This window comes from Centruroides sculpturatus, unplaced genomic scaffold (assembly GCF_000671375.1).
Source record: "Centruroides sculpturatus isolate CEXI.00-Female unplaced genomic scaffold, Cexi_2.0 scaffold157, whole genome shotgun sequence".
NCBI classification, from domain to species: Eukaryota; Metazoa; Arthropoda; class Arachnida; order Scorpiones; family Buthidae; genus Centruroides; species Centruroides sculpturatus.
The window spans coordinates 354565-370441 of NW_019384522.1; the positions used below are offsets into that span (position 1 = coordinate 354565).

At 26.5% G+C, this 15877-nt stretch overlaps 1 protein-coding gene across 1 annotated transcript in view; it reads right to left on the reverse strand.

Moving 5' to 3' along the window:
* The window catches only part of LOC111622781 (ryanodine receptor-like), a 420607-nt gene that overhangs the window by 352006 nt on the left and 52724 nt on the right, over positions 1 to 15877 (reverse strand). Inside the window, exons 20-23 of the mRNA XM_023365203.1 lie at positions 4659 to 4804; positions 4167 to 4274; positions 3812 to 3930; positions 717 to 850 (exon numbers count right to left, since the gene is read on the reverse strand). Of these exons, the coding sequence (XP_023220971.1) occupies positions 717 to 850; positions 3812 to 3930; positions 4167 to 4274; positions 4659 to 4804 (507 nt within the window). The remainder of the gene's footprint in view (positions 1 to 716; positions 851 to 3811; positions 3931 to 4166; positions 4275 to 4658; positions 4805 to 15877) is intronic.

Genomic DNA, 15877 nt, shown 5'->3' on the forward strand with positions numbered 1-15877 from the left:
GCAAAAACTTTTTATGGCAATTTATTAATTAGCTAATTAATTGCACTATTGGTTTTTTATGAGAGTTTTTTTTTATCAAATTAATAAAAACGTTCTAAACTTGTATTTCATGGATTTGACATCTGTAAAGTTTTTTTAAATGCTATTGGATGTTTTTTATGACATCAGCAGTTTTTTGTTTTTTATTCAGTAGAATTTTTTTCCATAACTTTTTTTCAGTCCCCCATATTTCAATAGCATAAAAATTGAAAATTTTGTGTTATATTTGAATAGATGCAGTAAGTTAGTTCCCCTCCTGCTTTAAACCAATATTACCCTGAGGCGTACATGAGTACCACCCAGGAAAGCTGACACTAGCTGTTCTCAAGGTCAACCAGTTTGTAAACAATGTAGCCTGCACATGTGAAATATCACACCTTATTAAATGAAAGAATAACAATAGGTGCAGCTATATTTATCAAATAAAAGCATTTATTTTAAATTATTTTTATTTCTTTATATACTTTTTTTGTAAAAACACTTTTTGGGGGTTTTATTTCGCAGGAATTATTTCCTGGCAATTTTTTTGGATGTCAGATTCGCGTTTAAGTGGAAATAATTATTTAATATAAAAAATCAATTACTTATGGATTTCCAAGTGACATTCTGCATGGAATAAATGTATGCAAGTGGTTAAATAAGATTACTACTTTAAATAAGATTTTGATAAAACATACCTTGCAACATGATCCATTAATCGAGTTTGAAGTAGAAGATTTTTACTAGGTAATAAATTTTCACAAATGTTGTTTTGACTGCTTCGAACTGCAACACCATTGCCAACACATAATGAGCATAGAACATCCAAAACCTATAAAATAAACAAATAAAAATTCAAATATCATTTAATTTGATTTGATTTCATTGAATTTTAAATTTTTTTATATCAAACTTAATTAAAATGAAAAGTTTTGTGGAAATTATTTTCTCTTTATTTTTTAACTGTTCTTTAATTTTTCAAAATTTTTGTTGAATTTATAGTTTGTAATGTTATCACTTTTGATAGTTAATAATATTCTCATGTTTTTGAAAAAAAAAAAAATCATTACTACCCATTACTTTTAGCAATGTATATTTTTCATTTTAGCATTTATGTTACTTTTTTTCGGATGGATACCAAGTAATTTAGATCATTATAATGCATATCATAAAATACCTGAAAAGCTGAGGTTGATTAGTCCTTTAATTAAGAGATTTATGATAGCATTAGATATGATAAAAAAACTAAACTACTACTATTTCTGTATAATCATATAATATTTAAATATGCTATCCTACAAATATCTCTCTTTCTAGGTTGTGACATTATTATGTTTTTTGACAAGTTAAACTATGTATGGAATAAGACTCATTATTTTAATCTGGACTGAGTTATATAAATAAATTAACTGAACTTACAAGTTAAAATTACTTTGAACCAATTTAAAAAACTTTATAAGGATAATATACTTCTCTAATATATCTACTAAGGAAGCTCCTCAAATATATAATATAGGTATCCCTCATATAACACAATAGTTACATTCCAAAAAATACCATGTTATGCAAATTTGTGCTATATGAAGCAAAGGACTAATGTTATATTCCAGAAGTTAACAAAAGTATACTATTCTTTTTTGTTACTAAGAGACATATGTTTATTAAAGCAATAGATAATTTATTTCCAATCAATAATTAACCAACAATCACAATTAAAAGTGCTGTATTATGCATTAATATTAATTTTAGTTAAATGAGGGTGTTTTCTTTTTATAAAGTATCATCATCATCTCATCTTTTTTGCTGATCTTGATCAAAAGTATCAGCGACATTTTCATATTTACTATTTTTATTATAAAAAATTTTTATGGATGGTAAAATAAAAACATATTATTAAATGAAAATTTGTTCTAGAGGGTCATGTTTGTTCACTCAAGTACTGAGTGATGTTTTTCCAGAATATGTGTTGAAATATCGAATTGTTCAAGTACTGAAGTACTGCCATATTTCATTCATCGTTTTTTAAATAATTGCTTACCTACAGTTTTAAAAAAAAATGTTAATAACACTTACCTAAAAATGTTTAATTTTTGTATTTAGTAAAGTATTTATTTAATCTTAAGAGCTAAAGTCTGAAAGCAACAATAAAGACACCTGGTTGATAGAAAAGTTAGGACAAAGAAGAATTGCACTATCAGTTTTCATTAAAGTAAATCTTACAAAAAGCACAAAACAATTTGAAAATTTCAATATTCTAAAATCCATGGGCAAATTTGAGACAACATGCATGCTTACTTGAATAAAAAAAATATTGAAAAAAAAGTTTACTCTTAAAAATTGTGAAATTTAGTATAGAGGATTTCCAAAACCTCTATACTATCCAAAACATGTTAGAGCAAAACTGGAAGTCATGTTGTTCAGGAGATATCCTTAATTTTCAAACCATGTTGTAGAAGTACTGTGTTCTATGAGGGCTACCTGTACATACAAAATTGCTTTTCATGGAATAAACTTTTCAAACATGCTTCAAAATCTCAAATTCTTTTAAAATATACTACTCACACATTCATCTTCAAGAATTAACTAAAGAAATAAAAATTGGACAGATTACCAAATATCAATCAAGTGCCATACCAGGACAAATAATAAACACACATGATAAAGGAATGTCTTATTCATTGGTGGTTACTTCTTGCATGACATACAGGAAAATTAACTTTCGTTACAAAAGTATCATCACCACAATTACTATGATAAGACAAAAACCAAGGATATGTTTATAAAGTCAAACAAGTTAAACAAACTATTAACAAGCCAGTCATAAAGTACTAATTCTGCTCAGTGTACATACTCAATGCTGATAGCATTTTAAATGAAACATTAATGAAATTCTTAAAAGAAATAATCAGTTTACATTATGAAGAAAATGGCATCTGGTAATACTGGTGTTTCTACATCTACTCAAGTGTGTAATTTCTGTATTAAAAGATTAAATGTTACAAATAACTGCCCACTTTAAGTAATCTAAGAAAAATATCTCAGATAAAAATACACTAATAACATTTATAACTTTGATTTTACAAAAAGTTATTTTGTTGTAAACAAATCAGTCAAAATATTCAGCAAAAGAATAACAATGATATCATTATAAATGAGAATAATATCATTGTCATTGATAATTGTATCATGTATCATTGATAACTCATTCAACTTTTCAAACATACCCCAATATAAGAGAAAAAGTGTTTACTAACTTTTTGAAAATTTTCATTCATCAAAAACAAGTTTTGGTTTGATTAAAGTATAATTTTTATGATATTTTACATTGTTCCTGAAAACTGGTTTATAAGTGTAGTAATTATAGATCAAACTGAAATAGCTCAAAAAGCTTAAATATTTGACTTACTCTTATTAAAATTATATTCATAAAATTAATTAACATGTTATGAGCTTTAGTATAAAATTAGTAATTTAATTAGAAAAATGTCTTCTAATTAATTATCAATTATAATATATTAACCTATTAATTTAAAAATAATTCATGAATATCAGAAATAATCTTATCTTTCCTTGTACTAATAAATATTAACAATTTTAATTACTTTTACAAAAGATATTCTTAAAACATTTTTAATTTAGATTTTTGTTCAATGTTAGTTAACTGGCTTTTAAAAATAATGATCGTTTGGCCAAGAAAAATGAATGCCATTTACATACTGAATTAAATAAAATCTCTCTCAACAGTAAACTTATTTGTTATATATTATTATTTACCACTCCAAACATTTTATACCTTTGGATCCCTTCCATGCTTCTCTAATAAGGAAATAATAACTTTAATGTGTTCTTCCTTCATCATATTTAGAGCTTCAGGACTGTCAATTAAAACACAATGCAATACATCCAACATGCCTATAAAAATAACAATTCACTTTTAAATTTGTTGTAAAAATAATAAAAGTTCTAAAATAAACTTTGAGATATACTATAAGATAAACTATTTTAATAAAATATTTATCATGTACAGTTATAAAAATTAATTAAATTTAAAAAATCTAGTTTATATAATTTTGAAAGTTTAATAATTTATCTACACATTTTATACATTTAAGATAAATAATTTTTATTAATAATCATTAATAAATTACCTGTGCCTTCAGTAGCCTGTTGGCTGCCTAATCTGCTAAATAACCAATCCAATCTATGAGATTGTGCAAATTGTGCACAGTTAGTATGATTTCCTTTAATTATTGCAGCTATAATTCAAAAAATATATATTACATAAACATGCATTGAAATTTCAATATATTTTTTATAGTAATAATTTGTCAACAGATTATATGAAACTTAAAGATATTAACTGTTTTATGTTAGAAAAATTTTTAAATTAATTGTTGAAATTGTTAATATCAGAATCCAACATCATTGAAGAACAATTAAATTTGAAAAATTAAATTGTTCTTCAATGATGTTGGATTCTGATAATGGATATTTGAATTCAAAAATATCTTACTAATTTATTTAGTTATATAAAGCTTATTTATTTATTTTAAAAACTAGGAAAATAATAAGAAAAATTCTATATAAATATAAATGTTGTTTGAAAATACAAGTTTTAATTTTATAAATATTTTAAATACCTAATAATTGATAAAGATATCCTGATATTGCATCCCAATTTTGACCAGCTTCTTCACCCATAAATGAGACTAAATATCCCTGATTTGTGATAACATTAATCTTGTCAATTGTTTCCAAAATCAGGTTCAGAATACCCTGAAAAACAAAAAGTATTATTATAATTAATTATAAAACGGCTGAATACAATTAGATTATTGTGTACCACATCAGAATAAAAATAAGTTTTATGTACCAAATAGTTTAAATTAGAAGTTAAAATAGTTTAAATTAAATTTAAAGACAATAAAAATAAAACTAAAAGTTTTGTAAACTTGAAGATGGACTATTGAATAGGTTGAAAATGTTAGTTTATATCAAAATAAATCATCTCAGCAAATTAAGGGGCTTGGTGAGGATTGTGTATTAAAAATAAAACCTTCACAAAATTTGAGATAAATTTTCTAGAATATGAAAAAGATAATTTTGTAAAAAAAAATTTAGTTCCAAAAATCTCTATATGAAAATGTTGTGTTATCATTAACAAAAGGAGTGTCATCCAAATAATCTTACCATAATGTTTATTATTCTTAAACAAATATAAAACAAACCTTATTAAAATATAAAATTAATACAGTAATACCTCGATCTACGCGAACCCGGAGTTATGCGAATTTCAAATCTCGTCGATTCGTCTTTTGTTTGAGCGCCATACAACTTTTGATTACTCACTCCCCCACACTATTGTTCAGCTTACATGTTCGGACGTGTAGTGCAGAATCGACACACAGCTACAATTTATTACGTGTTATTTATTTCTGTGTTTGTTATATCTACGGAGACTTGAGAGACTCTGTGTGGTGATTTCTTGTAACCATGAACAAATCAAAAGACGAGATAAGATTAACGAGAACATTTATTAGCTTACATATATCTGACTTGGATTTTACACAAATTGCGAAATTATACCCCGACTTACGTGAATTCGACTTACACGGTTACCGCTCAGTCCCACCTATCGCGTAAGTTCGGGGTATTACTGTATTCTATTCTATGTTATATTGTTGTATAAACATAAACAAATAAATAAAGAATTGCTATTTTTCTACAATGAACTTCAAAATCTGTATCAAAGTTTCATCTATAACATTAGATCTACATTCAGCCAATCATATAAGTCTAACATCACACTCCAGAAAACTGGAAGTTTTACCACTATTTGTCTCTCACTTCAAAGATTTAATTGAGGATTTCAAGTACTTACAACACACTTTGATTTAAAACTTTGTCATAATTTGCATATATATTTATTAAATGTTTTCCTAATTATTTTGTGTTTGTAATTGTTTGAGATAAAATTAATTATTGTTTAAGATTATAATAGTGATGTATCAAGTTTCATTACAGGGCAGTTCTATTTTACCTTCTAAAATTTACTTTTTTAATTTCTACATTCTATAATTTATTTTTTCCTAAATATCCATCTCTTATGTAGTCAATCAACATGATTAATTTTAAATTATTTTTTACTTTATAAACATAAAAGCTGTCCATAAATTACATGATACAAATGTGAGTGGGTATACAGATAGTCATTATAATGCATCACAAAGAGTGGGATGTTTACAAAAGCATTATATAATTCTAGGATCTCAGCCCTCAATAACAATAATTCATTTTTGTTTCCAAAGAGTTGCATAGCAAACTCTAGTGTTTATGTCATTGCTTTGTACATAATTAATAAAATAATGTAATGTTCAATACCCTATGCTATCTATATATTAGTCTTTAGTACAATTAGAGGAATCTATCTAGAATATGCATAGTATAATTTTGGAGATAAATACTAGATGCATTATAGAATGTTGTAGTAGCAGAATGGTAGTTGAAATATATAAATTATTTTATACAATTTATGGATGATTCTATATACTGATTCCTAAAGATTTTTTTAATTATTTAACTATAACAGAACAGCAAGTTCTGACAAATGCTATCAACATGTGAATGATACTGCTAAGTTTTCAGCAAGTTTTAGGACAGTAACTGTATATATGTACTTTTGTTTGTGAGAATCTTAAAACATATTTTTTTCCTCATGTAATAAAATCAACAAAGCAGGCTACATTAGACAAATATCTAAATGATTAAATACTGTATAAGTTTAATTCACTGTAATATAATAGAACATCGTTAAATAAATAAGAATTATTGAAGAAAAGCTATAATATTTTCATTTCTGCTTAAGAAGTTTCCCACTTAAGAAATTTTTAAGTTGGTCTCTAAAAAACTTAACAAAGTTCTACTATGAATTCAAATGATTTGAGAATATATATCTAAACCAGAATATATATTCTTAACCAAGTTCTACTATATATATATATATATATATATAGTAGAACTTGGTTAAGAATATATATTCTGGTTTAGATATATATTCTCAAATCATTTGAATTCATAGTAGAACTTTGTTAAGTTTTTTAGAGACCAACTTAAAAATTTCTTAAGTGGGAAACTTCTTAAGCAGAAATGAAAATATTATAGCTTTTCTTCAATAATTCTTATTTATTTAACGATGTTCTATTATATTACAGTGAATTAAACTTATACAGTATTTAATCATTTAGATATTTGTCTAATGTAGCCTGCTTTGTTGATTTTATTACATGAGGAAAAAAATATGTTTTAAGATTCTCACAAACAAAAGTACATATATACAGTTACTGTCCTAAAACTTGCTGAAAACTTAGCAGTATCATTCACATGTTGATAGCATTTGTCAGAACTTGCTGTTCTGTTATAGTTAAATAATTAAAAAAATCTTTAGGAATCAGTATATAGAATCATCCATAAATTGTATAAAATAATTTATATATTTCAACTACCATTCTGCTACTACAACATTCTATAATGCATCTAGTATTTATCTCCAAAATTATACTATGCATATTCTAGATAGATTCCTCTAATTGTACTAAAGACTAATATATAGATAGCATAGGGTATTGAACATTACATTATTTTATTAATTATGTACAAAGCAATGACATAAACACTAGAGTTTGCTATGCAACTCTTTGGAAACAAAAATGAATTATTGTTATTGAGGGCTGAGATCCTAGAATTATATAATGCTTTTGTAAACATCCCACTCTTTGTGATGCATTATAATGACTATCTGTATACCCACTCACATTTGTATCATGTAATTTATGGACAGCTTTTATGTTTATAAAGTAAAAAATAATTTAAAATTAATCATGTTGATTGACTACATAAGAGATGGATATTTAGGAAAAAATAAATTATAGAATGTAGAAATTAAAAAAGTAAATTTTAGAAGGTAAAATAGAACTGCCCTGTAATGAAACTTGATACATCACTATTATAATCTTAAACAATAATTAATTTTATCTCAAACAATTACAAACACAAAATAATTAGGAAAACATTTAATAAATATATATGCAAATTATGACAAAGTTTTAAATCAAAGTGTGTTGTAAGTACTTGAAATCCTCAATTAAATCTTTGAAGTGAGAGACAAATAGTGGTAAAACTTCCAGTTTTCTGGAGTGTGATGTTAGACTTATATGATTGGCTGAATGTAGATCTAATGTTATAGATGAAACTTTGATACAGATTTTGAAGTTCATTGTAGAAAAATAGCAATTCTTTATTTATTTGTTTATGTTTATACAACAATATAACATAGAATAGAATACAGTAATACCCCGAACTTACGCGATAGGTGGGACTGAGCGGTAACCGTGTAAGTCGAATTCACGTAAGTCGGGGTATAATTTCGCAATTTGTGTAAAATCCAAGTCAGATATATGTAAGCTAATAAATGTTCTCGTTAATCTTATCTCGTCTTTTGATTTGTTCATGGTTACAAGAAATCACCACACAGAGTCTCTCAAGTCTCCGTAGATATAACAAACACAGAAATAAATAACACGTAATAAATTGTAGCTGTGTGTCGATTCTGCACTACACGTCCGAACATGTAAGCTGAACAATAGTGTGGGGGAGTGAGTAATCAAAAGTTGTATGGCGCTCAAACAAAAGACGAATCGACGAGATTTGAAATTCGCATAACTCCGGGTTCGCGTAGATCGAGGTATTACTGTATTAATTTTATATTTTAATAAGGTTTGTTTTATATTTGTTTAAGAATAATAAACATTATGGTAAGATTATTTGGATGACACTCCTTTTGTTAATGATAACACAACATTTTCATATAGAGATTTTTGGAACTAAATTTTTTTTTACAAAATTATCTTTTTCATATTCTAGAAAATTTATCTCAAATTTTGTGAAGGTTTTATTTTTAATACACAATCCTCACCAAGCCCCTTAATTTGCTGAGATGATTTATTTTGATATAAACTAACATTTTCAACCTATTCAATAGTCCATCTTCAAGTTTACAAAACTTTTAGTTTTATTTTTATTGTCTTTAAATTTAATTTAAACTATTTTAACTTCTAATTTAAACTATTTGGTACATAAAACTTATTTTTATTCTGATGTGGTACACAATAATCTAATTGTATTCAGCCGTTTTATAATTAATTATAATAATACTTTTTGTTTTTCAGGGTATTCTGAACCTGATTTTGGAAACAATTGACAAGATTAATGTTATCACAAATCAGGGATATTTAGTCTCATTTATGGGTGAAGAAGCTGGTCAAAATTGGGATGCAATATCAGGATATCTTTATCAATTATTAGGTATTTAAAATATTTATAAAATTAAAACTTGTATTTTCAAACAACATTTATATTTATATAGAATTTTTCTTATTATTTTCCTAGTTTTTAAAATAAATAAATAAGCTTTATATAACTAAATAAATTAGTAAGATATTTTTGAATTCAAATATCCATTATCAGAATCCAACATCATTGAAGAACAATTTAATTTTTCAAATTTAATTGTTCTTCAATGATGTTGGATTCTGATATTAACAATTTCAACAATTAATTTAAAAATTTTTCTAACATAAAACAGTTAATATCTTTAAGTTTCATATAATCTGTTGACAAATTATTACTATAAAAAATATATTGAAATTTCAATGCATGTTTATGTAATATATATTTTTTGAATTATAGCTGCAATAATTAAAGGAAATCATACTAACTGTGCACAATTTGCACAATCTCATAGATTGGATTGGTTATTTAGCAGATTAGGCAGCCAACAGGCTACTGAAGGCACAGGTAATTTATTAATGATTATTAATAAAAATTATTTATCTTAAATGTATAAAATGTGTAGATAAATTATTAAACTTTCAAAATTATATAAACTAGATTTTTTAAATTTAATTAATTTTTATAACTGTACATGATAAATATTTTATTAAAATAGTTTATCTTATAGTATATCTCAAAGTTTATTTTAGAACTTTTATTATTTTTACAACAAATTTAAAAGTGAATTGTTATTTTTATAGGCATGTTGGATGTATTGCATTGTGTTTTAATTGACAGTCCTGAAGCTCTAAATATGATGAAGGAAGAACACATTAAAGTTATTATTTCCTTATTAGAGAAGCATGGAAGGGATCCAAAGGTATAAAATGTTTGGAGTGGTAAATAATAATATATAACAAATAAGTTTACTGTTGAGAGAGATTTTATTTAATTCAGTATGTAAATGGCATTCATTTTTCTTGGCCAAACGATCATTATTTTTAAAAGCCAGTTAACTAACATTGAACAAAAATCTAAATTAAAAATGTTTTAAGAATATCTTTTGTAAAAGTAATTAAAATTGTTAATATTTATTAGTACAAGGAAAGATAAGATTATTTCTGATATTCATGAATTATTTTTAAATTAATAGGTTAATATATTATAATTGATAATTAATTAGAAGACATTTTTCTAATTAAATTACTAATTTTATACTAAAGCTCATAACATGTTAATTAATTTTATGAATATAATTTTAATAAGAGTAAGTCAAATATTTAAGCTTTTTGAGCTATTTCAGTTTGATCTATAATTACTACACTTATAAACCAGTTTTCAGGAACAATGTAAAATATCATAAAAATTATACTTTAATCAAACCAAAACTTGTTTTTGATGAATGAAAATTTTCAAAAAGTTAGTAAACACTTTTTCTCTTATATTGGGGTATGTTTGAAAAGTTGAATGAGTTATCAATGATACATGATACAATTATCAATGACAATGATATTATTCTCATTTATAATGATATCATTGTTATTCTTTTGCTGAATATTTTGACTGATTTGTTTACAACAAAATAACTTTTTGTAAAATCAAAGTTATAAATGTTATTAGTGTATTTTTATCTGAGATATTTTTCTTAGATTACTTAAAGTGGGCAGTTATTTGTAACATTTAATCTTTTAATACAGAAATTACACACTTGAGTAGATGTAGAAACACCAGTATTACCAGATGCCATTTTCTTCATAATGTAAACTGATTATTTCTTTTAAGAATTTCATTAATGTTTCATTTAAAATGCTATCAGCATTGAGTATGTACACTGAGCAGAATTAGTACTTTATGACTGGCTTGTTAATAGTTTGTTTAACTTGTTTGACTTTATAAACATANATATATTGAAAAATATAAAAACAATAAAAAATTATACTTCAGATGTTAATTTAGTATCAAAAACGTAAAATATTTGAGTAGCCCAAGACATAGACAAAGATTGAAACGCCACAGCACTGGCGAAAATTTAAATTTGCCGACTGGAATTCTTTCGGATGATTGACTTTCGGAAAATCGATGTTCTACTGTAATAACATCAGATGATAACATTGTAAAATACTGATATGCTTATCTGCAAATTTTATTCTTATCTATTACATCTTAGGCCAAACATTTCTTTATCTATCTTCATTATAGGTCTTGTCTATGTTGTATGTGAGATTGATTATTTATAACTAATTTAATGACTTTAAATATATTGTGATTTCAAAGACATTCCTATTCACAAGATGATAATGAAGTTTCAGTTGTGTGCAGTAAATCACGTATTTTTCTTATTAGACTAAAGAATATTATGCAATAAGTTGAATTATTTCGTAAAATATTTAATATTTATTTACTATCTTAATTATAATTCATAATAGTTTCAAGGTAAATAGCTACACGAAAATTTAAACACTAAAAAAATTAACTGATATTTAAATAATAGTTCTTAGAATAGATGCATATATTTAAAAGATTATATGTAGCCTAATCTACGATCAGGACCGGTTGGTTAACTAACCGTAGGACACAAAAGTGCACATGCTCAGACATCCAGTAATTGAGAGAATTCGAAAAATGACAGGCTTTAAAAAAGAAAACGGGCATATTTTATTATTAAAATTTAGTTGAAGGACGGATATACTTTAAATTCTGTGCACAAGGGCATGCTCTGTCTACTTGTAAGTTAAAATTTTTAAGTTCAATATAGCCTGTAGACAGAGCATTTCAATTCCGTTGTTTTCGGTTTTTTTATTATTATAATATTTTGTTAATATAATAATACAGTAGACTTTCGATTACCCGAGGTTCCGCATTATCCGAGCCGAACCTGAAAGTGAATAAAATATTTTTCTTATACAATAATTTATAAAATAAAGTTTAAAATAATAGCGTGCATTACAAAATGTTTTTTTACCTTTTAACATTTACTTTAATTTGAGATAGATCATTTATTTTTAATATTTTAAAATGTATCTACAATAATACACATTCTAATTCTTAAAAACTATTATATGTATTAGCTGTATAATAAATGTTGTATAATTGTTATTATTATATAGCCAACGATTAAATTCACTAAAGTGTAAAAAGAGACTTAAAAGTAATAAAAAACTAAATCTCATCTCATGTAAATCTTTTCTACATTGCATCGGTCCACATTACCTTGAATAATCAGGTTTTATTGTATACATATAATAAATAATATAAAAATGTTGTTCTTATATAATGATTAAATTCAATAAAGTGTAAAAAGAGACTTAAAAGTGATGTAATAAATATTTTACATTCATAATTTTTATTCCAAAATGACCAAGGTCATCTGTTTTATCTGAGTTTTAGGTTATCTCCAAGGTAACATTGGTTCACATTATCTTAAATAATCAGGGTTCTACTTTATAAGAGATACAAAAAGATTCAGTCATTTTTGTACTAAACATCATCGTTTTAGCTATATATATAGCTAAAATGATGGTGTTTAGTATTATTATTTATTGGGTTATACTCGGTTGAAACCAATGGCTGTGTACTATAGCAACCAAAAACAAAAATTAAATATGTGTTTCAGTGTCTGTATTCAGGAATTTCCTAACAATGTGGCATGTATTCAATATATGGCCTTCTGTAGTGTGATGTATTTATTTATATTACAATTGAATAGAAATACATACATCACACTACAGGCTTTTGTGTAGTGTGTGTGGTATCACACCTGTACAGGAGAAAACAACAGGTACAATAAGCATCCTATCCATCCTCCACAGATGCCTTATTTCCTGGGCGAGTTATGTGTACTTGCTAATTTTTTCAGTGCATGTGTTTTGTACATTGTAAGTGTTTGGAACGGCTATGTCTATAATGTATGTGATTTTATTGTGTTTGTCAATGAGTGTGATGTCTGGTCTGTTGTGGTAAATTGCTTTATCTGTGATTATGGCTCTGTCGTAGTACATTTTGTGCGTGTTGTTTTCCAATACTGTCTGTGGAATGTTGGTTTCCAATACTGTCTTGTAGTATGGTTCGTGAATGTCTACCAATATGTGTTTCTTTGCAAGCTCTTGACGTATTATATTTGCTACTTGATTGTGTCTATGTAAGTAATCTGTCTGTGCCAAGAGCTTGCAACCAGAAGTGATGTGTTGGCATGATGTGACACTTTCTGCATGTGTCATTTGTGAGTGTTGTATCTTTGAGTATGTGTTTTCTGTAATTTTTAGTATTTATAACCTGATCCTGTATGGCAATCATGAATCCTTCCGTCTCCCCAGAGGCATCCCCGATCTAACCAGCTGTTTGATGCATTTTGTCAACAAAATCCTGGGCCAGGTCATAAGGATGCCTGCCATGGAGTGCCTTTTGAGCCCACGATTGCTTAATGGTGTCTATCCTTTTAATATGTTGTGTCATGTCCATATGATGTGAGTGTAAGTTTAATGGTGTGTTATTTGAGTCTGCTTTATATAATTGTGATGTTTCTTGTTTCTTGTAGAAAAACTCTTGCAGTGACTGTATTTGTTTGTAGTAAAGGTTAACTATGTCAATCATCCGTCATCTTTACGTGGAAGGGTTAATCTTTCTGTGGTGGATTTAGGATGATGTTGTTTATGCTTAGTAAGTGTTGTTCTTGTTTTCCTTTGGAGTTGCTCAAGATCTGTATGAATCCAATGTATAACTCCAAAAGAGTATGTGAGTACTGGGATGACATATGTGTTTATTGCTTTAACTGTGTGATTTGCATTTAACTGTGTTCTGAAGATAGCATTTAACCTACTTTGGTATTCTTTCATTAATCTTTGCTTTATTTGTGTATGTTTTGTTAGTTTGGCTTGTTGGAATCCTAGATACTTGTAGAAATTGTCCTCTTCCATGGATTCAATAACGTCTCCATTTCCAAGTGCAAAATCTTCTTTCTTCAGGATTCCTTTTTCTATGTGAAGTGTTTTGCATTTGTCTAAGCCAAGCTCCATTTGTATGTCCTTAGTGTATGAGTGTGTGATTTGTAGGAGTTGATGAAGTTGTTTCTGTGTAGATGCATAAAGTTTTATGTCAACCATGTACATGAGATGTGACGGCGTAAACCGTATTATTTTTTCATATCTAATATTGTAGCCATATTGCGTGTTGTTTAACATGTTGGATAATGGATTCATGGCTAGGCAGAACCAGAGAGGACTCAAAGAATCTCCTTGAAAAATTCCTCACCTAATGAATATTTCATTTGTTTGTATGGAAGTGTTACTAACCCTAAGATGAAGTGTTGTTCTCCAGTGCTGCATAGTGTTTTTGAAGAATGCAATGAGTGATGGATGTATTTTGTACATGTGTAGAATATGTAGCAGCCAACTGTGTGGAACACTGTCGAATGCTTTTCTGTANAATCCGATGTGTGCCGTAGAACTTCCACGTGGGGTAAAAAAAAAAAAAAAAAAAAAATGAGAGAGAGAGTAAATTGTGAAATTTAATTATTGTACAAAAAGAGCAAAAAAATAATAATAATTGTCAGAATAAAATTATATGAAAAATAACTGTATCGGAATAATATAAAAATTGTCAGAAGTTGTTGACTATATTGATAACATTAATGTCGGAAATTGAACAAGTGTCTTTTGATTACATGCGATAATAACCGCATTTTGTTGATGTTACACAATGTATTAACAGAGAGAGCTTTCATTGTAAAATCAATGTTAACCAACATCAAAATTGTCCAGTATATTATATATATGTTACCAAATTATTATTAGTATTATTTTGTATAACTTTAATTTTAGTCAACTTATTTTAAACTAATAATGTCATCTCTTTAAATGATAAGTTAGAAATTTTATTGTATTTTAAATTATATATGTATTTTATATTCCTTTTTTTCTTCTGTCTATTTGTTCATCAAATTAATTGTTAGCTACCAGACAAGATTCCCTTTGCACCCACACATCATAGCTGTGTAAATAGGGATGTCCCAATAGCATAAAAGAATCAATACTGATATCATGAGTAATTTTAAAGTATCAATACCCGTACTGGTAGTCTTAAAGAATCAATACTGGCCAGTATTGGTATCAGATTTTGAAACTAAAAATCTTGTCAATTGTTGTTGTTCAGTCTGTTGCATCACCTTCCAGTTGTTTTTACTGCTGAGAAGGTACACCTATCCCTCTTTTTGCACAGTGGATACATTTCAAAAAATGTTGTGTAAAAAACATTGCATAAAAATGTACAGTACATGCATCCTATAGAAAAATGCTTGATAGAATCTGCAACTTCAATAGAATGAAAAAATAAGCAATTTATAAAAGAAACACAAGCTTCTTTAATTCTAACATTATTTATCATTAACATTGTTTGCACAAGAGAAGTGATAAATATTACTATAATTTCCTTTTTAATTATCCGTTTATTAACAACTATATATTTACGAATTTAACTTTTCAAGTCAAAAAAATTTTTTTATTCAGATGAGACGGAATCAAAATGGATTAATATTTGA